The sequence below is a fragment of the Clytia hemisphaerica genome, unplaced genomic scaffold (assembly GCF_902728285.1).
Source record: "Clytia hemisphaerica strain Z4C2 unplaced genomic scaffold, Clytia hemisphaerica genome assembly, whole genome shotgun sequence".
In the NCBI taxonomy this organism is placed as follows: domain Eukaryota; kingdom Metazoa; phylum Cnidaria; class Hydrozoa; order Leptothecata; family Clytiidae; genus Clytia; species Clytia hemisphaerica.
Window position 1 is genome coordinate 1,761,878 of NW_027103974.1, and position 23,170 is coordinate 1,785,047.

The 23,170-nt window shown below is 34.7% G+C and overlaps 1 protein-coding gene and 1 long non-coding RNA gene across 7 annotated transcripts in view; one reads left to right on the top strand and one right to left on the bottom strand.

The window, feature by feature from the left end:
- The first annotated feature begins 1,485 nt into the window (after positions 1–1,485).
- LOC136810721 (patched domain-containing protein 3-like) lies at positions 1,486–18,831 on the top strand. 5 transcript variants are annotated; one of them, XM_067067321.1, is made up of 7 exons: positions 1,486–1,569; positions 8,775–8,833; positions 10,372–11,426; positions 12,490–12,860; positions 13,604–14,582; positions 15,413–15,550; positions 17,270–18,830. In XM_067067321.1, the coding sequence occupies exons 2-7, from the start codon at positions 8,820–8,822 to the stop codon at positions 17,614–17,616; spliced, it is 2,904 nt and encodes a 967-aa protein (XP_066923422.1). In that variant the 5' UTR covers positions 1,486–1,569; positions 8,775–8,819; the 3' UTR covers positions 17,617–18,830. The 5 variants fall into 5 exon arrangements, with proteins under 5 accessions (XP_066923422.1, XP_066923423.1, XP_066923420.1 ...); XM_067067322.1 differs by lacking the exon at positions 1,486–1,569 and adding an exon at positions 4,940–5,237; XM_067067319.1 differs by lacking the exon at positions 1,486–1,569 and adding an exon at positions 5,310–5,803.
- A 2,683-nt stretch (positions 18,832–21,514) lies between these two features.
- LOC136810722 (uncharacterized) overlaps positions 21,515–23,170 on the bottom strand; it is a 49,054-nt gene continuing 47,398 nt past the window's right edge. For both annotated transcript variants that reach the window (XR_010847143.1, XR_010847144.1), the window contains exon 4: positions 21,515–22,553. This is a non-coding gene — a long non-coding RNA (uncharacterized lncRNA). The remainder of the gene's footprint in view (positions 22,554–23,170) is intronic.

Consider the following 23,170-nt stretch of genomic DNA (forward strand, 5'->3'; position numbering starts at 1 on the left):
CCTATTGCTGCTATCTGTGCTTTGTACATTACTGCAGTGTCAGATTCCTACACTCCTGATATCTCTACTGGAATTCCTATTGATCAGGGGTATAATGTTTGCGAGATGACGGGTATGTCTGAGCCAAAGTTCGAAAATTGACCCTTAGAGGGTCTGAATTCCGAAAACTATTTTTACTTTTTTGTGTAATACTTTTATCAGTGAGAAAGCAATCGTTGAAGTGTGTATATCAACGTGAACACGTTGTATTTTGAACCGTTTGGTAATTTAAGTTCATTGTTAAAACCATAGTATAAGAAAGCCGCGGCTGGAATATGTACCGCATTGTCATTTCAGCTAATTGCTGTTCCATCTCTGTCTCCGAGCTTTATAAGAACATCAAAATGCTCAGTTTATTATTGGTTGATAGATTTTGAAATTTTTCTCTTATTTCCCTTCACAAAAAGTTTAATGTTTCTAGACATCTTTGAATCTGTACCCAATAGAACACTTGAACTAATTTTTGACTTATTTTAGGGGTATTTTGTGGAAACAATAGTTTTTCGCCAAAATTGAAATTATAAGAACTATATTCAAGATGACAACTTTCCTGTTAGTTTAAATGATAAATTTTGAAGATGCTGACTAGAAATTTTCACAGTAAAATCTTGATTTTACTTTTCATTGATTTCTAAAAAGATTTCACTGAAATATTGTGAAGGCATTTCGAGGCACCTCATTAATTTTTGAGTTCTTTCAGCCCAGTCATTTTGTGCTTGTTTAAATTTCTTAGTGTTGATTTTTCCTTTACAATGATTTTATAATACAAGTGTATTATCAAGGTCTTATCATTAATGTTTAAAACGCACTGAGAAGTAAGTATTAACGACAAACTAATAAAATTTACCATTAAAGATGCTACATTACTGATTTCTTGATCAAGAAATAGTTATCAAATACGACAGAGATAGAACAACAGAAACTCAGATGTTATCATTCCAGCCGCGGCTTTCTTATACTATGTTACAACATTTAAACCTACGCCAAAAAGAAACAAAGGCGATTATTACTTTCGCTTGCTTGAACGTTTCACGTACATCAGCAAGAGATAGTAAAAATTGTTTTCTTTTCTAGACTTTCATAACTCGATCAACAAAACGTTCTTAAGATTTACTAGACACGTTTGAATACACCCTTCATCCCCCCTTGAGCTCTTTTAAGAGGTATGCATTTCCTTTGTAAAATTTAATAAATTGTGATTACCTGGTAGTAATCTTTTAATTTTGTGATTTTTTTTGATGTTGTAAATTGAAATTCAATTTGAATTTTTTTTTTGCTATTCTTGATGTGCGTAAGTCATTTTTCTAGCGGAAACACCCGAAAAAATCCGGGATTTGACCCCTCTCTGTTACTAAAAATAGAAACAGGGAGCTCAAAATCCGGCTTTTTACGAGTTTCTCCGTTAAAGAATATGACGCCATCTTGACTTACGCATATTAAGAATACTTGTGATCATGGTGCAAAGAAGACACCGAAACGTCAAGAAATGAATAAAATAAAATTTCTAGTTTTCACTTTCATCATGAAACCGTGAGTATCAAAGCCAATCTGTGATTCGTATGTCGATGTTTAAGAATAAAAGAGGTTAAAAATAGGAGAAAAAAAAGGTTATGCCATCGCCTATATGTAAGAAAATTGACGATGTATAATATCGACATAATATATGATTTATATATGACCCCTGTCCTTGTGAATTTTTGCCAGTATAAAAGTTAAAATCTCGAAAACATTAAGTATATATAAAACTAAGTAGGAATTATGTTTAGTTTACCATATAGGATGAAGGAGTTGAGTATGTGAAAAAGTGTAAATTTGGATTGTAATTTTCTCAAACCAGTTAGTCACACTAGGAAATCAAGCTTTCAGAAAAAAAAACATCAGTCATCTACAGGATGTATTTGCAACAACAAGGATGAGAGTTACACCTGAATCAAGTTTTCAAGACAATTAATTAAAACTTGAAAGTTTGAAACAAAATAAAACCTGGCAGTGCACGGATCTAGGTGGGTTTTGTCTCCCTCGTAGATCTTTTTCTTGGGAAGTTGATCTTCAAATTAGTTCTCTAAGGTTGGCTTGGCTCAAATTTTTTTATCTATAGCTCAAATTTTAGGCAATTTCTCACATGAGAATGTTAATTTTATTAAAAAGCGCCGGGTTATTTTTTCATGAATCCCTTTAGAAGTTGTGCGGCACATTTTTTTGCCTGCGAGTCAGGTAAACGATATAGTGCTTTCGCAGCATTAATCATTGATACGCATTTCGGCGGGACGCTAGTGTCAAACTGTCAAACGAAGGATACTTTTTTTGATTAACTCTCCCAGTGGGTAAGGGGGGTCCTACCATGTATGTGACAAGATGTTTTATTTGTACTCGAAACCCTCATGGGGAAAACACAAATTCGTTCTAGTTAAGGGAATTTTGATTTATGGAGTAAGTTTTAAAAGGTATCGTTAACTGAAGGGGCCAGCTAACTAAGGAGTCATTCGAGTTATAGAAAAACGGTGCGTTATGGAGGCAGAGTAGCGTAGACAGGGGTGAAGAAAGTTCTGTGTAGGAGAGCAGATTTTTATGACAATGCACTTACCTATTCGTGGTATAAAAACTTAATTACGGTGTCGTTTAAATCTCCTCTACTCAGCAAATGTTCCTTCACCCCTGTCTACGCTACTGGGAGGCTACACTGTATGTAGCATCTTGATCGTATACCTTAGCCTGTTTAATTTAAATCTGGTTTTTAGACATCAAATCTAATTATCAATAAAAGACTGAATTGATGATCCAAAGCAATTGATTAATGTTTCATTTTATGTTTTTGACGAGACGGCAACGAAGCTAGCAGTGTTTTCTACCATGGAGGTATAAAGAAAGACAGGAGAAGTATGCTATTGTAACCAAGCTCGCCCTACGATTAAAAAAGTTACGATGTATGCATGCTCATAATCTCATATATCGTGCATTTTTAATGAGCTCTTTTATCCATAGGTTAAATCTTATTGGCTCATTTAAGCTTTAGAAATTAGATGAGACGAGATTCATTGTTTCTGACATCAGTGTAAGAAAATATTTGGACTAAAAAAAGGCCTGTAAACTTGGCAATCCTTCATCAAATGATAAGATTTTTCGATCAATGTTTTCTTTCAGGTGAACTCTATTGCTTGATACTTTCCTCCAAAATTCTCCAGCGACTTTATGTCTACAAATTGAGTCTGAAATCGTGTGTGCTTATAAAGAACTTTTCATTTTCTGGCTTGAGAAAATATCTTTTCAAAACAAAATTGAACGGATAGCGAAATGGAACATAAATTTGTTTCGTGGACGAAGTTTTATCTAATTTTCGTATATTAAAAGGCTAGAATCTTCAATACTGATTATTAGAATGTTCAGAGCAAACTTGAGTTCTACTAAAAAGTCTTATTTCATCGGGCGAGCTTAGAATTTCTTTTGATACATTTTATAAAAGAAATCAAAAGACTTTAACGACCAATTACCGACACATTCAACTCCTGTTTTCTTTATACCTCTATGTTTCTACAAAAACACAAAGGAGGTAGATGTCCAGTTGTTTATATGTTCATGATGAAATACAATTTAATCCAAGAAGGTGTCTAAGTAGTGTTTTCTTCATAGGGATGAAGGAGTTAAGTATGTGAAAAAGTGTAAATTTGGATTGTAATTTTCTCAAACGAAGGATACTTTTTTTGATTAACTCTCCCAGTGGGTAAGGGGGGTCCTACCATGTATGTGACAAGATGTTTTATTTGTACTCGAAACCCTCATGGGGAATACACAAATTGGTTCTAGTTAAGGGAATTTTGATTTATGGAGTAAGTTTTATCGTTAACTGAAGGGACCAGCTAACTAAGGAGTCATTCGAGTTATAGAATAACGGTGCGTTATGGAGGCAGAGTAGCGTAGACAGGGGTGAAGAACGTTCTGTGTAGGAGAGCAGATTTTTATGACAGAGTACTTACTTTATTCGTGGTATAAAAACATAATTACTGTGTCGTTTAAATATGCTCTCCTAAGAAACTGTCTCTTCACCCCTGTCTACGCTACTGGAGGCCCCCCAGCGGACCCTCAATTCACGCAATCACGCAATTTTTTTTCGAAATTCACGCATTCACGCAAATTTTCCTAGAGTTTCACGCAATAACCCAATTTTTCAGAAAATCGGAAAACTCTTGGAAAAATCGGGGAAACATTGGAAAACCAGGAACACTGCACACAATCAGTGGAAAAAAGGGAAAATCCACGTATATTCACGCACAAAATAGCCCAGATTCACGCATTCACGCAGTCAAAAAGTAGATTTTCACGTTCACGCAAGTTTCAATTCACTCATTCACGCATTTTTTTTCAATTTTCACGCATTCACGCAACCGAAAATGCCCATTCACGCATTCACGCAAACTGCTGGGGGCCCCCTTCTGGGAGGCTACCCTGTATACACGTTTTTTTTTTAATAAGGAACACGTTTATAAGGAACTCGAGGCTGAAAATGGTCCAAAAAATAAGGAATTGTTAAGTAACTGCTCAGGCTGAGAATAAGAATACTAGTTTTAAGGAATCCAATTTTTGCGAATCCAAACTTAGCAGCTACGTAAATAAGGAACTCGATAAGGAACTTTGAGGCTAAAATTCTCTGTAAAAATAAGGAACTCCAGGCTCAGAGCAAAGTTAAGGTTCCTTATAAAAAAAGACGTGTATAGCATCTTGATCGTATACCAAGCCTGCTTAGTTTAAATCTGGTTTTTAGACATCGAATCTGATGATCAATAAAAAACTGGATCATCAATAATGAGATCAAAACAATTGATTAATGGCTGAATATATCAGATATAAAAAGATAGCAGCCTAATGTCAAGTCTTTATATGTTGATGAAAGGTCCGAAGTCTTGTTAGAGATATGCTAGAATTAATTTCGTTCATTTATCACTTATGATAGTTTGAAATTTGCTGAGCCGTTGATAAACATTTTTTAAAGTTTCTATTTGATTGGATAATGGGACTATATTATGACGCAACCATATCAAAAAGAGGGGGATTTTTTAATAAAGTTCAGGAGACTAGGCGCGAAAGGGAATCGGTATTTTATTGGTGCATTTTTCAAATATTGAAATAGCTTGTTTCAGATAGAAATACATTCACCTCAGTGTGAAGTAACTTTTTGCCGATCAGCGAAGATTGTTTTTTAAACCGTAAGTGCGATTTTTTCTCATTTTTTTTCTCTTTTTTTCTATTTTTAAGATTTCTGATATTTCTGTAGTCTAGATATTGGTTATTGATAAGATTGATATTTTTCGATTCATAATTCATTATAAAATTCGAATTACTGTAATGAAACGTTTGTAAAATACCACTCGAAATACGTAGTATCGAGATTTCTAAAATTTGTTTAAAAGCGTAATATTGATTGCATTGACTTTTGAAGACACTTACTGATGAATAATACATGATATAGGCTGTTGACGGATTAGTTAAAATGCCAATGTGAAAGTGACAACAATAATTGTATATTTAAATCATTCAACATTGTGATCGTACGGAGATACTTTGATAATAATTGGTTTACCACACCGTTTTTATTTTGACTTTTTTTGATTTTGAATGATTCACAAAAAATTTTGGATAATCGAGAATAAATAAAAGAGACAAATAAACCAACGCATAATTCTTTGATGAAATGAAAGATAGAGTCTTCGGTATTTAGCACCTCCGTACGGAAGATTGTTTTGTTTGTATTTCAATTACTATGGTTTATAAGGTTTGTAGTGTTTGCTTGAGATTTTATGAATCAAAATAAATTTTATGTTGATGATTTTTATGATATAAAAAAGGCGTAAGCTAAGGTCATGGATAATTGACGACTTTTTGATTATTTAGAAATACGTTATCAGAGAGATAAATAGTCTTAAAGTTACAGTTGACGCTCTCTAATTCGATCTTCAAGGGGAATTGGATTTTCATCGAATAAGTTAATGACAGTTTCTTGTTGACGACGACTTTCAATATTATTGAAGAAGGAAGAATAGTAGAACGTCGAATTAGAGAGCGTCAACTGTACTTCAAAGCCAAATTCGTTCACGTAGCCTGGCTTATATTTTTTTGATAAGGTAATGGAGATTAAGATGGGGTGAGATTAAAAGAAGGAGGGAAATGTTTATTCTTAGAAATTGATAAGCTCTTCCCAGTTGGCACACAACGTTGTTTCAACGTTCATCTAAAACGTTATATGGACGTTGTGAACGTTAGATAAACGTTAAAACAACGTTGTGTGCCAGCTGGGTTGTAGTTAATGGGTCGGATAACACGTCCTTGTCAAGGTTAAAGTATCTGGCCACACTCCTCATTTTGGTGAATGTGAAAAATTTTGGTGAAATAAAAAAAAAAACACTTAAGAACATCCTAAGATTTCAAAAATTTTGAATGTTCTTATAAAAAAACATAAGCCTTAATTACCAGATTTTACTGATTTTCAATGATAGTTTCAGCATTCTCCAATGCATAAGGTTTCAGCCCAAAAATGAATTATAACCCTCTTGGGTATCCAAAGCAATTACACATTTTTTTATAAGAACATCCAAAATTTTTGAAGCCTTACGACTTTTTCTTAATATTTTGGCCATCGAAGTCTTATGTTTTTATACTACTATATATACTACTATATAATAACATGGGGCTTTAATGGTCAAAATGTTAAGAACAAGCTAAGAAAATTTTAAGCCTTTGTGGTGCATTTAAGAAAATGTCCAAAATATACTCACAAAATAGTCAAAATAAGAACATGCTAAAGAAAATTTTTAGGCTTAAAACCCAAAAAGTTAAGAACATCCGAAAGTTTCAAAAATTTTGGATGTTCTTATAAAAAAGATGTGTATACTTCAAGCGTTCTGAAGTGGTTTCAATATGTTTCAAAGAGCGATTACTTGCGTAGAAACGTCCATAAATTCAACAAAATCAGCAAATATATTAAAATTAATTAGGTTCGATAATGAATTGTTATTGAACCAATCAGGAAAAACTTGACAGTTTTCAAGAAAAGAAAATTTTTAAGTTTTGGACAAAGTGTTCCGTGTTTTGTTGACGTGACGTACGATGACGTTATTGATGAAGGGGATGTATTCACCCACACTAATTGATGGTTTTCAACAGAACAATTAAGAATACATGTGAGATAATCAGAAATCAGGGAAACTAAATATTTCGTTATTTTGTCTGATAGTTGGTAAACTTAGATATGGTGTTGACAAACTGAAATATAGCGCATAGTTTGAAGCCCGAACATTAAAAAATGGTAGCTTCTTATCTTTAGTTTATTCTTTTAAATTTCATAGCTTTCTTCAATCGTTTATATATTTGGATCCATTAGATTTTTTTGTTTTTTGAAAATAGGAAATGGGTTGTTTTTTCTATCCCCACTTTTCCAAGACAAGTTATGAAGGAAAGTGCGTAGGCTTGTGTTGTGTTGAATATTGGAATATTTTTGATAAATCTCAATATATTTCTGCTGATAATTTTCCACTATGAGGGCTGAGTATTTTTTGTTTCATTTTGTCTAGTCTATTGGGCTATTCCAGAAAAAATTTGTACCCCTTATGTTGAGGAGATCTTTTTTTAAAGAGGTGGATTTTTTCAGGACCCCCTTGGATTTTTTTCTCTTTGGACACCCTGGATTTTCGACCTCGTTATACTGACCACCCTAGATTTTATCATTCAAAAAACAAGACCAGACCCTGGATTTTTTATTTTCCAGACCACCCTGGCCGTCACACCTCCTCAACATAGGGGGTACAGACTATTTCTTGAATAGCCCATTTTCGAGTTACTAGTAGTCATTCATTGAGTTTAAAGCCATAAATTGGCTAGATGTGAAACTTCTGGAAGGAAATTGAAGCAATATATAAGCCCCAGCGGTTTTCGTTATGGCATGATTGGCGTGATTTCAAGTTCGTGATTTCGTGATTTAAGATTTAAAATGCGTGATTGTGTGATTGAAATTTTTTTGCATGCTAGCGTGATTGGAAAGGTGACTGGGTGGCCTCATCTATTTTACATTCGAAACGGGTTATTTGCGTGGTTTTCACACAAACGCCGACTTCAATGTGAAATATATCACCAACTTTCGAAAGCTATGTAAAAGCTAAGGTTTGAATGTCATTTTCAAGCAAGTAGGAAATCTCTCATGCAAAGCCTGCATTACATGACGCATTTGATCCTCTTTCAATCAGGAAAACAATTCTATTTGAGATAATTAGCATCCCCGACATGACGTCTGTTTATCATTTTTCCTCGCACATATCAATTATAAGAATATGCTTAGCCAAAGTATTTTATTTGAATATAAGTCTTTTGGCTTTTAACTCATACTAAATCATCAAATCTATTTCATTGGCCGCTTCTCACAATGTACAGACGTTCTTTCAAGATGCTAGAAACTATAAACACCTTATTTCCCTCTCTTATTTGTTCTGTAAGCTATTATATTACGAAATACTGTCTAAACATCTATTGATCAGCTATACTCTCACTCTCAGCATCACCCATAAAAGCTTTCTGACATATTCGGATTTTTGATTAATTGCTTTTTTGTTTACCCCAGTCGCGCTTTATGTTGATCCTAATCAGCCGTATCTCATCTTGTTAACACGAGAACTGCGTTTGTAAGCATTTCTTGATAGCAGGTAGAGTTGAGATTTTATCATATTTTTTTTTATTTCTTTCCGTTGGAATTCTAGAAGGCAACTATTACTGCTGTTCCAGACACAAAGAATACAGACGTGATGTCGAAGGACAGGTTGGTACTTTTATCTGTACACCCCCTTCTCACAGACCCACTGCGAACCCTTCCCACTGGAAAAGTTGACCAAAATAGTGTCCCCGGTGGAAAATTTTCCTCCAATTTTTTTCCAGCTAATAATAATCAAATAAACCAATCCTCACTCCAAAATATTATGTAATTTTTCCAATCCCCACTGAACTTTCTGACCTGAAAACAAAAGAATTGAAATCCCAAGCTATAAAAAATATAGGAATATCAATCCCCACAATCCCCATCGAGTTCAGTCCGTTATTTTTATCCCCACTGGCTGTAAAAATATTACCCGGTTTGTGAGTAGGGGTTGTATCTGTATAAAATTTGTGTTTTGTACATCCACCGATATGACTCATCCTTCAAAATGCTACGGCCACAACAAAACTTTTGTGGCAAGCTCGTATTCCCACAAACATTAGACGTACTATAGAGTAGTAAGGTTGTAACATGATGTATAACATACTACTATGTATTTTTAAAAACAAATTAAATTAGACATTAGGCACACGTACTTCACTGTCAGATTCAGACCTGACGTGTATTGAAAAAGCCGACGATTTCGCTTGCCCATACGTTGCAAGCTTGCCAAACATAATTATTTTTGTTTAGTGCCCCTTTCCCTTGTTGCTATAAGCTCAAGGCATGTCTTCTACACAAAAACATATTTCAAAGAATTTCTAAGACCATGTTCAAACATTACGGTTTTGCATTGCTCGTGTATAGTTTTTGTTACGGATTGAAGTGCTCATATTGGTTTTGGAACGTTTCAGAGCAAGAAAACGGTGAAACCGTTTTGATTCATTTTGTTTTGAGGCGTCTTCTTTTTTGGCGTTTCGAATTTTGACCTTTACACATGTTTCTGAACGATACAAAACCTTAACTTCTGAACATAGTCTTAGTTCTTGGTACCTTATCGGCCCTTTTTGCACCGGCCCTGATGTAACGCCGGCCCCCTTTACGCAGGCCCTTATTACGCCACAGCCTAATTTTGGGTTTTTACGCCAATTAGGGCCGTTAATAACGCGAAAATTTGTAAAAGAAATGGCTACTTATGCTTCAAATTAGTAAATAATGACTAAAATTTACATTGAAATGTCATTTTTCTGTAGTAAACTGCTGAAAATTCCATCGAAAATCACTGATTTTTAAATATATTAAATCTTTTACTGAAGTTTTAAATATGGAGTAAGACAATGGATAATTTTTGTCTTCGAATCATACCTAAAATCCTTTGAATTGAGAAATAATGATAAAAATTAACTCCGCTTTAAGTCAAAATTGCAAAATCTTGGCGCTTTTTACGCCGGCCCATATTACCCCAAAAATAACGCCAATAAGTGCCGGTGTAAAAAGGGCTTATAAGGTAGTTTTTATTAAAAAATGGAGCAGCTATCAAACGATGTCAAACTTGAGGACTTTTCCTTTTGCCATGATGATTTGATTCGTATTTTTTGAGAGAATTTATCATTTTTCAATTTCTAGAGAAAACTTTTAAAGATTGTATTTTTTTTCACCCATAGGAGCTGCATCCACCGAACATGGATAGGATGGATCAAAATCTGTCGCAAGATCAACGATTTCATAGAAAACATGTTCGAAAAGCACACTCGATTCATTACGTCACATCATTCAAAAGTCATCATTGCATGTTTCGTATTCACCGCCCTCATGGCGATTGGGGCGGTTTGGTTTAACGCCCTTCAACGTAATGAAGAGTTATTCATCCCTCAAGGGAGTCAGGCTTTTAAAGATCTTGATCGCGCACAGGCTAAAGGTTTTGAAGACATGTATTATAGGAATCAGGATATCATTATTTCCGGTTTCGACAACATGTTTGATAAACCGGAAGCGTTCAAGGAAGCTTTGAAACTGCACAAAAGGATTAACGCTTCAAACGGTTACGAAGATGTTTGCTTTAAAGCTAAAAATGAACAAGGCATAGAAGAATGTTTGGTGGTGACGTCACTACAAGTCTTCGGGTACAACGAATCAATGATCGGGGATACTCCGGCGAACATTAAAACAAGTTTAAACCAATGGCTTCAAAACCCGAACCGATTATTTTCCAATGGCAGACCAGCTTTTCTGAATTATCCAAATATTTTTGGGACATACAAATCTAATGATACCGATTCATCTGTTATATCTGCTAACGCCATACGTATTACATATTACACAAAATACGTAAATACGTGGGATAGTGATTATGATACCGTTATAGACTGGGAGAAGGATTATTTTATTGATATCTGTAAAAGTTTTGGTACCAGCCTAGACCATGCTGGAAGCAGCTTGAAAGTGAATTATTTCGCTGGCCGCACGACTGCAGATGCTATTCTTGAAAGCACAGTTGGTGATCTACCGTTATTCAGCGTAGCTTTCATATTAATGGTTGCTTTTTGTCTCTTGGTGTTCTCGCGATGGAAGAATCTAGTAACAGGTCATCTAACGGTGGCCATCTGTGGTATTTGTGTCATCATGTTGGGTGTTGGGTGTGGTTTTGGACTCGCCATGTGGATTCGTACGGATTTTGTTGCGTTTACTGGAATTCTACTTTTCTTAATCTTGGGTATTGGTAAGCATATGAATTTCTTTTCAAACTTTTTCACTTTACAGTTTGACTTTCGATTCAACACGAAAAAGTGGATAGAATAAAGTTAATTCTTTACCCAGCTGACGCAAAACGTTGTTTTAACGATTAACGAACGTTATATGGACGTTGGGAACATTAGATAAACGTTGAAACAAAGTTGTGTGCCGGCTGGTTAGACTCCAACTTACGCAATATCCCGGGGATACAACAAAATAAAAATTAAGCTATTATTAAGCCTCGTAACCCGGTCCTTGTGTATACCAGGCTTTAACCCTATTCGTACTAAGGGGACTGTTTCTGTTCGGTGGTGAAATTAATGTTAATAGCTCCTGAAATAGTAGAGCTTTGGACACGAAGTTTTCTTTAAATTCTCAACTTTCATTTACCTTCAAAAAAACATTAGCTATTTAGGAGAGCAAAGGAAATATTTTTTTCTCACTCTGAGCATGATGAGTGACGTCATCAAAAAAACTTTTGTCAAAAGTAACCTTATATAATAAGGGTCATGGGTGCCTAATTTCATTCAAAAATACCAACTAGATCAAAAATTAACTGAACCGCCCCTAAAAGCCTAGTATGAATAGGGTTAAGATAGTAATAAGGGGCATCTAGAAAATATGAATAGGTGCGCTGATATGATGCAACAATAATTTTACAAATATTTTGATTACTCTTAGGTGCTAAATAAACGAAGTGGGAAAAATCATAATTTTTCCTTAGTGGGGATAAAAATTCCTATTGAAATCCCAATGGGGATATAAATTTTATTGTCTCAAGGTTAAAAATTCCAGTGGGGGTGGTTTTGAAGTACAACTTTTAAACATTGAATATCGAATGGGGATCAAGTTAAAGTCAATTTCCCAGTGGAACTGAAATTATTCCAGAGTGGGTAAATACCGGGGACGAAGTTTTCGAAATTTTCCAGTAAGGCTGGGGTCCCAGCAGGTCTGTGACACAGAGGTGTATATTTTTGAAAGAAAATGTTTAACAGCACAACCCAGAAACTACAGAGTATACATCAAAGCTCCTCTATTTCATCATGCAGGTATGGATAACATGTTTATCATCGTCGACGCCATGGAATCAGCTGATCCTGACATCCAAGGAGAAGAACGATTGGTTGTTGCTATGAAACACATTGGTGGTTCTATCACCATGACAACCAGTACTGATCTTGTGGCGTTCGCTGTATCAGCTGTTAGTGATTTCCCGGCTGTTAAGTTGTTCTGTATTTATGCCGCTTTATCGATTGTATTCGCCTACTTGATGTTGATTACACTCTTTTTGGCGCTCCTTACATGGGATGTACATCGCATCGAGCGTGGAGGGAGAGATATTTGTCCATGTCGGGCGCCAATTGAACAGGGCGAAGATGTTAACCCGTGGTTAAAAGAGAAAGAAGACTTTACGAAGATTGTAAGTTGATCCCAGCTGGCACACAACGTTGTTTCAACGTTCATTCAACGTTATATGGACGTTGTGAACGTTAGATAAACTTTAAAACAACGTTGTGTGTAAGTTGATGTTGTTTTCTTTTCTTTTTTCATCGGTTCTGTATTCAATAATGCCTCGTCTCAACTTTAAACTGTTTTTTATACTAAAATAAGAAATGTTTTTTAGATCTATGGTAAGTTATGGTATGTCTGAAAAGCTGAAAATTACCATAATTTTTAGATCGCATTAGTCGACAGAAAATGACCAAACAAATGACTGAGCATGACGTCATAATCGGTTTTTTACGGTTTTTCGCGAAAATTAGCGAAAAAACAATTAGGTTACACATCAGGTTAGAAACTACATCATAGTACCCTTCATGTTCAGTCATTTGTTTGGTCGTTTTCTTTCGGCTAATGCGATCTAAAAATTATGGTAATTTTCAGTTTTTCAGACATACCATAACTTACCCGAGATACATGCTTGATTAAATAGTTGTAAGGGAAACCCCTTCATTTCAAGGTCAACTCTACAAGAAACAAACATCATTTAGCAGTGGAACGATTGCAAGTCTCCAAATTATAGACTGGAGTCTTTGATAACGATTCTTTACATGGCTACTTTAGAGCCCCACGATTTTACACTCCTTCATTACCGTAGATGCAAAGACACTTTTCAAAGCATATATTATCAAACTAAATGTGCATTTTTCTTTCCTTTTTTAGTTCATGCGTAAATGGGGTGAAATTCTGATGACAATGCCAATGAAAATCATTGTTTGTTTTGTCGCTTGCGGAACTCTCGCAGCTGGTATCTACGGAACCACCCAAATCACACAAAAATTTGAATGGAAAAAAACCGCACCAGATGGCTCTTATTTCCGACAATACGCTGCTGTCCGGGATGATAATTTCCCGGCCGGATATGGTGTTTCAATTATACTTCCGTACAGTGGAGACGATTTTGGAGAAGTTGAAATTCAGGACAAAATCATCAGTTTGAATGATATTGCGAAGAATTTAACACGATATCAGGACCCACCGAATATCATCAATTGGATGGATCAATATAGAAAATGGGGAATTCAAGCTTCCCAAAACACTACTGGGGATTATTTCTATCAAACACTACCCATGTTCTTGAATGCACAGAAAATGTTCGCACCTGATATTATTTTTGATAGCACAACTGGAAAAATAAAAGCTGCTCGTATTGTTATGTTTTACGTGAATGATAATGATGCGACTAATCAAGCTACGGCAATGCAGGATTTACGAGACGAGCTTGATAAACTTACGCCACTTAAGAATGGTGAAAAAGATAAATCGAAGGAAATCTACGCTGCAACTATAATGTTTATTTATGCCGAACAGTTCGCTGCTGTAGTTGATGCTACCATTTTGAATTTGGCCATTTGTGGTGCAACAATCGTTGTCATAACAATTCCATACCTGATGCATCCTGGAATTACGGGATTAGTTTTCCTTAGTTTCAGTAGTTTGTTGTTTGAGTTGCTAGGCTTGATGACAGCATGGGACGTTTCACTGGATGTGATTGCTATGATCATTATCATTATGGCGGTTGGGTTTTCAGTAGATTACACGTGTCATATTGCGCATGCGTATATGATTTCACGTAAAGATACACCAAATAAAAGAGCTATAGATGCGTTGACTACTATGGGAACCAGTGTGTTGAATGGAGGTCAGTATTTTAGAAGATGAAAAGTCATTTTCATTTAATCGTCCTTAGGAACACCCCTGTCTCACAGCCCCGATGGAAATCTTTTCCTCAGTTGGGATAAAAATTCCTATTGAAATCCCACTAGAAATCCCAATGGGGATAGAAATTCTATTGTTCAAAGGATAAAAAATTCAGTGGCAGGATGGTTTTAGAGTACAATTTTTAAACATTTAATTTCGAGTGGGGATGAAATATAAGTCAATTTCCCAGTGGGGCTAAAATTCCAGGGTATTTTCCTACCTATTTTCCAACGAAATCTTTGCCAGATTTTCGTGGGTCGTGGTTAAGTAGAAAATTACCTAGACCACGTGACAGTACAATAGAATTTCAGCGCTTGACCAATCAGAATCTTTGCGGGTTTTTGAAAACAATAGCACCAATAGTAGTTTTTGCAATATTCAATTTTTTTTTGCTTGGAAAAGCTTAAAGCATGCCATCTTCCAATCCTTAAAACATCTTGAAAATATTATATTCCCATATACATTAGTATATATGGAAATATGACTTTTCTATATTTCCAAAGTTTAGGAATCATATTTCATGATATTTCCAAATCTGAAATTTATTGAAATATCATATTTTCAAAATATTTCCAACTTTTGGAAATATGATATTTCCTAAACTTTGGAAACATAGAAAAGTCATATTTCATATTTTCAAATGTATTATATGGGAATATCACATTTTCAAGATATTTCAAGGATTGGAAATCTCTTATTTCGTCCAGTGTTTGATTGTATTTTTACCAACCAAAGTAATGATATATTTTTTTTCTTTTTTTTTATATACAGGCGTGAGTACATTCCTTGGTATGTTAATCACCGCTTTCTCACAAGCTGAGGGGTTCCGTATTTTCTTCAAAATGGTTTTCGGTATTGTTGTGTTGGGATTAATTCATGGTCTGATATTCCTACCAGTGTTATTAACAAGTAAGTATCAGATAGACCTTTTCATAAGTTACGTCATGAACATCACTTGCCTCGTATTCAAACAATTACAATGGTGATTATGTCCTTCAGACATTATATGATTCTTTTATGAATAGGAAGTAGTTTTAATAAAATCCGCTGGGAGTTAATCACCATGGCAATAATTTCAAAACGAGGTGAGTGATGTTCGTGACGTAATTTAAGAAAAGGACTATAGATTCCTGCTTTTCTTCATCCCTCAGTTGACTCGTTCTAATTCGATTTATAAATGACAAGATTCGAATTATAGAAAGTATTTTAAGAGTGTTTCTCCTTGACAGGGACTGGGAACAAGTTTATTAAGATTCGAAAGCTGGAAGTTCGAATAAGCTAGAGTTATAACTGTATCAAAGTTGTTTGATATTTTCTGATAGGCAAACAATCAACCTTGCAAAAAACTGATAATGTGCCAGTTTGAGGGTAATTTTTACCAGGGAGAATTTTCAAAGTAAGATACAGCATCCTCTGAAATATTTTTTATTAAAACTTCAAATATATGTAAAGTATCTCAATGGCCGTAAGCCAATCTAATTCAGTTTTTTAAACTGAGTAAATCTTTCCCATATAAATATTGAAAAAGTTATTCAAGATTTTCTAGGACGTGCGACGTCATCAAAATGACGGATTTTTTAAGGTTTTTCTGGAGTTTAAGGCATTTTGCACCATCTGACTGGATTGATCCATGGTGAAATCATTAATACGGTTTGCTTGAGCCCAAAAAATGATACGTTTATACCATGGTTTTATCATAGAACTCTGGATAAACATCAAATAAAACGGTGGAGAGCGAACCATTGTCTTTCCATTGTTTTAGAAAACAATCGAGGATCTAGCTTTGTCCGCAAAGGACAACTGTCATGGCGGCTCGAAGGTCTCTGATTTTGAAAAATGATTAAAAATCCCGTTTCTAAAAAAGTCCTGTAACTTCTTGTTTTTGCATATTTACTGGATGAAACTTTGAAAATGAAAGCAAGAAAGCTTAACGAATACATTTATGAAATCAAATGTGACAAAAACATCATCAAACAAGAAAAATAGAGTAAAAAGCCTAGAATGATGCTGAAAATAAGGTTGCCAATAAATTTCCATTTTTTTCCTGGGAAGAGCTAGGATTGACATATGTTAGACTGGAGTATCTTGGCTTCATAGTGATATGAAAATCTTTTGGAGGCACACAGTGGCACGGTGGTTTTGGCGAGGTGGAAGTTTGAAATTTTCTGGTGTCAACATTCAATTTCTTATACATAGCATGTTTGTCGCATCTTTCTCATAGCTTGAAACGTCATAACGACATATTATTAACAATTAATTTGATGCATTTGACTCTCTTGAGAGATCTTTAAGTCTCATTTGGGAATTGTATAGCTGTGCTTTGATGAAAAATGCAATAAAAAAATTTACGAAACAATGATTAGTGAATGGTGGAGGGTGAACAATAATGTCAGTACTGCGGACAAGGCTAAAACATGAGAAATCACTGAAGATAACCAGCTCGTTGTGTATCCAGAGTTCTATGATAAATCCATGGTTTATACAAAAAAAGTTCAAGCAGTTTAAATAAAACTAAACTCTCTTACGGTTGTTGAGTTTGAAATCTTCAGTGAAAATAAATAAGTAACTAACTATTCGAATTACAGGCATTTTACTATTTCAAATCTACTTTTTTTCTTATTTCCACAGTTTTCGTACGTCGTGACTTACGTGAAGATATGGAAGAATTCATTAAAAAACACGACGAAGAAGAACGTAGTAAATCCAAAAGACGTATGTCGCATATGTCGGAAACACAAAAACGACGACAGTCAATGAAATACCGTCAGAGCACTTTAAAAAATATACACGTCCCTACGCAAAACGGTGATAACCCAAACGACGTCAAGGCAGACTTAGCTTACGTTCCAGAGACAGGGAAAGAAAACGGCGTAGATTGGCATACGCATAAAGATACGGCGGAGAACGGCGTCAATAATAATGCGTTTAACAATAAAGACGAATTAGTTGTTACATATACTGTTCAAAATGAATAATCACGTGATTAATTTGATAATGTATGTAATTTGGGCGGGCACCCTCGTTCACGGGCGGTTTACTAGATTGGACCTAAACTTCAAATAGATTTACAATAATATCGTATCAATACCTACCTGCTACCATGACTCATATATGACCAATATTCATGATGTTACGTTTGTTCTTGCCCTGGGACTGTTGAGAAGAATTTTCAATGACCCACTTGAAGTAATGATATTTTCTACGAACATAGTTTTTATGCTGATGCGTTATTTTGTGATAATGATATCTTGGTTAAGAACCAGTTGCCAAAAATGATGTAACAATAGGTTGACCTTATGACCTGTGTGGTTTCAATATCATTATTATGAATGAAGTATCAATCATGAATAATTTGGTCCCAACCAACTTGCTGATACTCCATAAGGGAGAATTAATGTAATGATTTCATTTTGGTTCAACAATCTTTATATAGATTGTTTAGGTGAAGAGTGAATCACATTTTTTTTTCCATCACGTACATCATAGTGCAGAATCTAATTGTTTGCTTGTCACGCAAGCGGAAGCGATTTCACTCTAAATGATTCGACTATCAACCTAATCCACAGATAATCCACCACCTATTATTAAATTCCGTTGAAATATGCTTAAAATATGTTTAAGGTTTCCGATATGTTAAATGTACGTGCTTTAATTAGTCTAGACACATCTGACCAAAAAACTTTTAATAGTTTTCTTCCTGGACATGACCCAGCAAAATGGCTTTTTGATGTAAATACAAAAAATGTTCAAGTTAGGGATGAAAAAATCAACAAACTTAAATTTTAAGTGTGAAATTTTAATTCAACACGATTCTAAGATTTATGACTTTTTTTTGTATAAAATGTTTTAGGTGATATATTTCTACGATTGTTGTATAAAATTTTCTTAAATATAATTTATCCTTTTGTAAGTTTACTTGATGAATCCGAGACTATGCTATAATCTAAGCATAGTCATTATAAAAAACCCCGGTCTGGCATGTATCGTTTTAGCTTTTTGTTCAATTTTTTTTGTTACAACAAGTAACAAAAAGACAAGTTGCGATTGGTATACTTTTTGATCACGTTGCCAATATCTTCTCTTGGGATTGGTCTATTTTCTAATCACATGATCAAAAGGTTTGCAAAATAAACCGATTTTGGTACGTAAGCTCCATCTTTTAACAATAAAAAGAGACAAAATCTTTCAAGACTAGTGTTTTTATAATGACTAGATGGTCTAAGACAAATCACTATCCAAGAAAAAGCCCAAAGCCGAAGAAAATTTGCAAACGGTTTTTTTTGCCGAAAAAAGTTTACAGTCGGTAGAGTTTGCCGGCCTTCGAAACTGTCCCGCCGATTTTTTTCCCGTATACCACCATAATGCCATACCGCCAATTTTTCTCGCATTTATTATCACTGTAAACGGACGGATGGATAAAAGATATATAATCGATGACAATCATAAAAAAACTGAAAATTCAATTTCTCAAGAATGGACTATCTTATTGTCTTCAAACTTTCAAAGATGTATCCAAGGAATTATTATAGACACTGGAAAAACAACTGGCTGACTTTTGCCAATTTCTCATGTAAAAGCCTTGTCCGCAGTAATGACATTATTGTTCACCCTCTTCCTTCCACCATTAAATGATTTTTTCGTAGTATTTTTATCGCAGTTCCTCATCATGGAGCACTTATCAAATTCCCAAAAGAGAATTTAAGCTTTCCTCAGAGATTCAAACTCAGCTAGTCAGGGTGTCCCAAAAAAAGTATCGAGTTCGAACATGATTCTGAGTAGAAGGTTGTTGCATGTGTTTAACTAAATGTAAGAAAATATACAGGGTGTCCCTAATTAAAGTATCGAGTTTGAACATGCGATTGAGTAGAAAGTTTTATGTGCGTGTTCACAAAATTGTATTTTATGCTCTCCCTCTTTTTTCTTTGTCATTACGATTAATTTATACGTTGTAAACTACCTTTTGTAATAAGCCTGTGTGATGGAGAACGTTCTTATATTTTAGCGATAACACACACAAACTTTTCTACTCAATCGCATGTTCAAACTCGATACTTTAATTAGGGACACCCTGTATACCAACACAACAATTGTTTTCACAACAGTCATTATGATTAAAAAGAATTAACTTTCTTTACAATTTTCATGACGTTAAAGTTATTGAGATTTTTTTTCTTTAAAGTTATTAATAAAAGATGCCCCATGACAGTTAATATTACCATGAACATATAAACGACTGGACATCCATCTCCTTTGTCTTTTTATAAAAAGGGCTGCTAGCTTCGTTGCCGCCTCGTTATAAGCATAAAATGAAACAATAGATTTTGATGATATACCACTTGACAATAACTTGCTAACAACGTCAAAACTTCGACAAATGTCTCTGTTGTTCTACTCTTCTCAAGTCTTTTATCTATCATAACAAGGATAACAGAGGCAAAGCTTTTCAAAACTCCGACTAATATTTCTAAATTTTGACACAAGCTCTCAACTTTGGCAAGCTATTTTTTTCAAGTCATAAAAAAATTATTGTAGTGACAAAAGGGATTCAAAAGTATACACGCAGTTGAAATTTTGCATTTCAGAGTAGCCTGGGTATCCAGACTCAAAATTTCAGAAAAAAACACTCTTACATACAAAGTTTCTAAAATTTTAGAGTCTGGTGCAACTAAAAAAGTCTGATACAGTTTTGAATGACACAGTCTGTGAGTGAACCCTTGTTGACAGAATCTCAAAACTTTGGAAACCCAGACAGACACACATAATTAACTTACTATAAAACCTCTTTTACAAACTCAAAAACCTTTCAAAACTAATTTAAGCTACATCAAAACATCAGCCACATTTATAAAGGTTCTTTTCCAGCGGCCATTTTGTTTAGAAATGAACCTGCGTTTTCATTTTCATTTGTTTATCTTTTTTTGCAAGGTCAGCTTTTTCCATAAATTATGCGAGCGCATCGAAAAATATCACAAACCCCGCGAAAATTCTACTCAGTGACTGGGCGCGTACTGACCAATTAGAGACACTCGCATATGCAGGGACAGATATCCCTGCAGACAAGTTACTTTGACCAGACCGTAAACCAGAGAAAAAATATGAAAAAGAACTAGACGGTGAAAAAGTTTACGGTCTGGATATCCAGGCTAATTTCAGAGTTGAAAAATGTTGATAAAATATATTGCAAACTTGTGAACAAATTTGAAAATAATTTTTTTATGCATTAGGAGTAATGTTCAAGCTCTATCAATCCTTTTACTACCTAAATAATTCAAAGAAATGAAATTATGACGCTAAATTGTCGGATTTCTCATACCAATTTTGAAATACAGGCGGCAACGAAGCTAACTTCAAAGAGACAATAAAAGATAGATGTCCAGTCGTTTATATGTTCATACACACACAAGAGCTTTCTTTCTATAGAAATGCTACGACTCAATACACCGGACACCCTATATGATTGAATTTAATAGTTTTGAAGGTTTGTTTTCCCACCATTGATGATGGCCGAAGATATAAGAATTCCTCTTGTAAGCATGATAACTATGGCACAAGAAGTTGGTTTTCCCTTATCAATTTTTATCTTCATTTTCCAATTTGTTGATATTCCACTCCTGACTATATTTTCAACGAGCAGGTCTCAAATTCTAAATCCATCCAAAGTTACAGCACTTATGTTTCCAATACAGATAATTTTGAAACTGTCTTCAGACATTCTCATCTCTCAATCGATATCCTTCAAAACAATAAAATTCAACCAACTTATGTCCAGGTTTAGAATTTTATAGATTTCATTAAAAGAGCTCTCGTCGAGTTCCACCTTATCTATCTCATGGGGTACTGAGACAGATTTATCTAAAGGTCAAAATGCATATATTCAAATTATCACCAATGATATATGTTTTCAATGTAAAATAGAAAAATAAAAATTTACAATATAAAATCTTAAAGAACGTCTGATAAAATAAAAATTATTTACAACTTAAGTATGAATGAACTAAATATGAAACACCCCCGTGTCACAGACCTGCTGGAAAATCTGGCAAAAATTTCGTTCCCGGTAGGAAAATACTCTGGAATTTCAGCCCCACTCGAAATTCCATGTTTAAAAATTGCAATCCAAAACCATCCCAACTGGATTTTTCAGGATTCCTATCCCCATTGGGATTTCAATAGGAATTTTTATCCCTACTGAGGGAAAAAGTTCCACAGGGGCTGTGAGACAGGCGTGTTATCAATGAAAATAGAAAACCTCTTTCTTTTACGATGACGAGATTCAAAGATTACAACTATGTCTCGCTTGAAGATCAGGTTAGGGATGGCAAGATTCAGTAAGCCATAATAATGACTCGTAGAATTTGGGCTAAGAATTCATTAAATTTTATGGTCAGATCTTACTGAAGACGGGATCCCCAAGTATGATAAAGCCTGATAATAAAAAATCTGAATAAATCAATTCATCAAAAAAATGTGTTACGTTATCCTTTGGTTGAACCAGTAAACATTGTCTCTAATTACACTTTTGGCATTTACATCCAGTCACAGATTTGAGTTCTGTTTTAGTGTAGTTTGACTTTTGGTTGGGGAAAGTCACAGACTTCATAACAAACCCAGTGTCTCTACATCGTCGACATAAAGGACTGATGAATGTATCATTGGAAGAGGGAATGTTGAGATATAGACAGCTGCCTGAACAAGCATTGACTTCGACAAACACATATGGTTGGTTATCGATAGAGATTGGCAAACTAATTTTGGTCATATGACACGGAGATGCACTTTTGATGGCTGGTTTGATTCTTATAACTTGACCAGGACCGTTATCAAAATTATCTTCATCAACCTTTTGTTGTTTGTGGAAAATGTATGCTGGAGATATGACTTGGATGAAAATGACCAAAACGGCTAATGATTCCTGAAGAAGAGATAGTGTAAAAGAGATATATGTTAAACTAGATATTACACCCCTCTCTCACAGTGAAATTCCTATTGAAATCCTAATGTGGATAGAAATTCTATTGTTCCAAGGTTGCCTTTGTAATTATACCTGGCGGTCATAAAAAAGTCATTAAGGGTCATTAGACGTATTAATTAGTGGTATAGTTACTGGCCTCATTTCAATTCTCCTTAAACAGCAATTATCATAAGATTAATTGCTTTCAATATCATTAAGAGTTGGCATGCTTAATTAAATCTATGATTATGTATATTTCGATTCTTTTTCTTTTTTTCAATAAACGATATCGGCTTAACTTGGAAACTCAGATTTGACCTCCGAGAATTCCCCACAATGCTTTGTGCGGGAAAAATTTCACCGTGAACTTTTTTCCGCGCAAAGCATTGTTGGCATATTTCGGAGGTCAAATCTGAGTTTTCTCATGATATAACTTTCCAACTCAAAAAATTGCATTGACAAATGGTTGCATGGCCAAAATTCACACTACAATGAAATTGCCCATGTCTATCCGGTGGGGCTAGGTTTGTGAGATAACGATTATGTCCGAACAAAAGTTCGAAAATCGACCCTTAGAG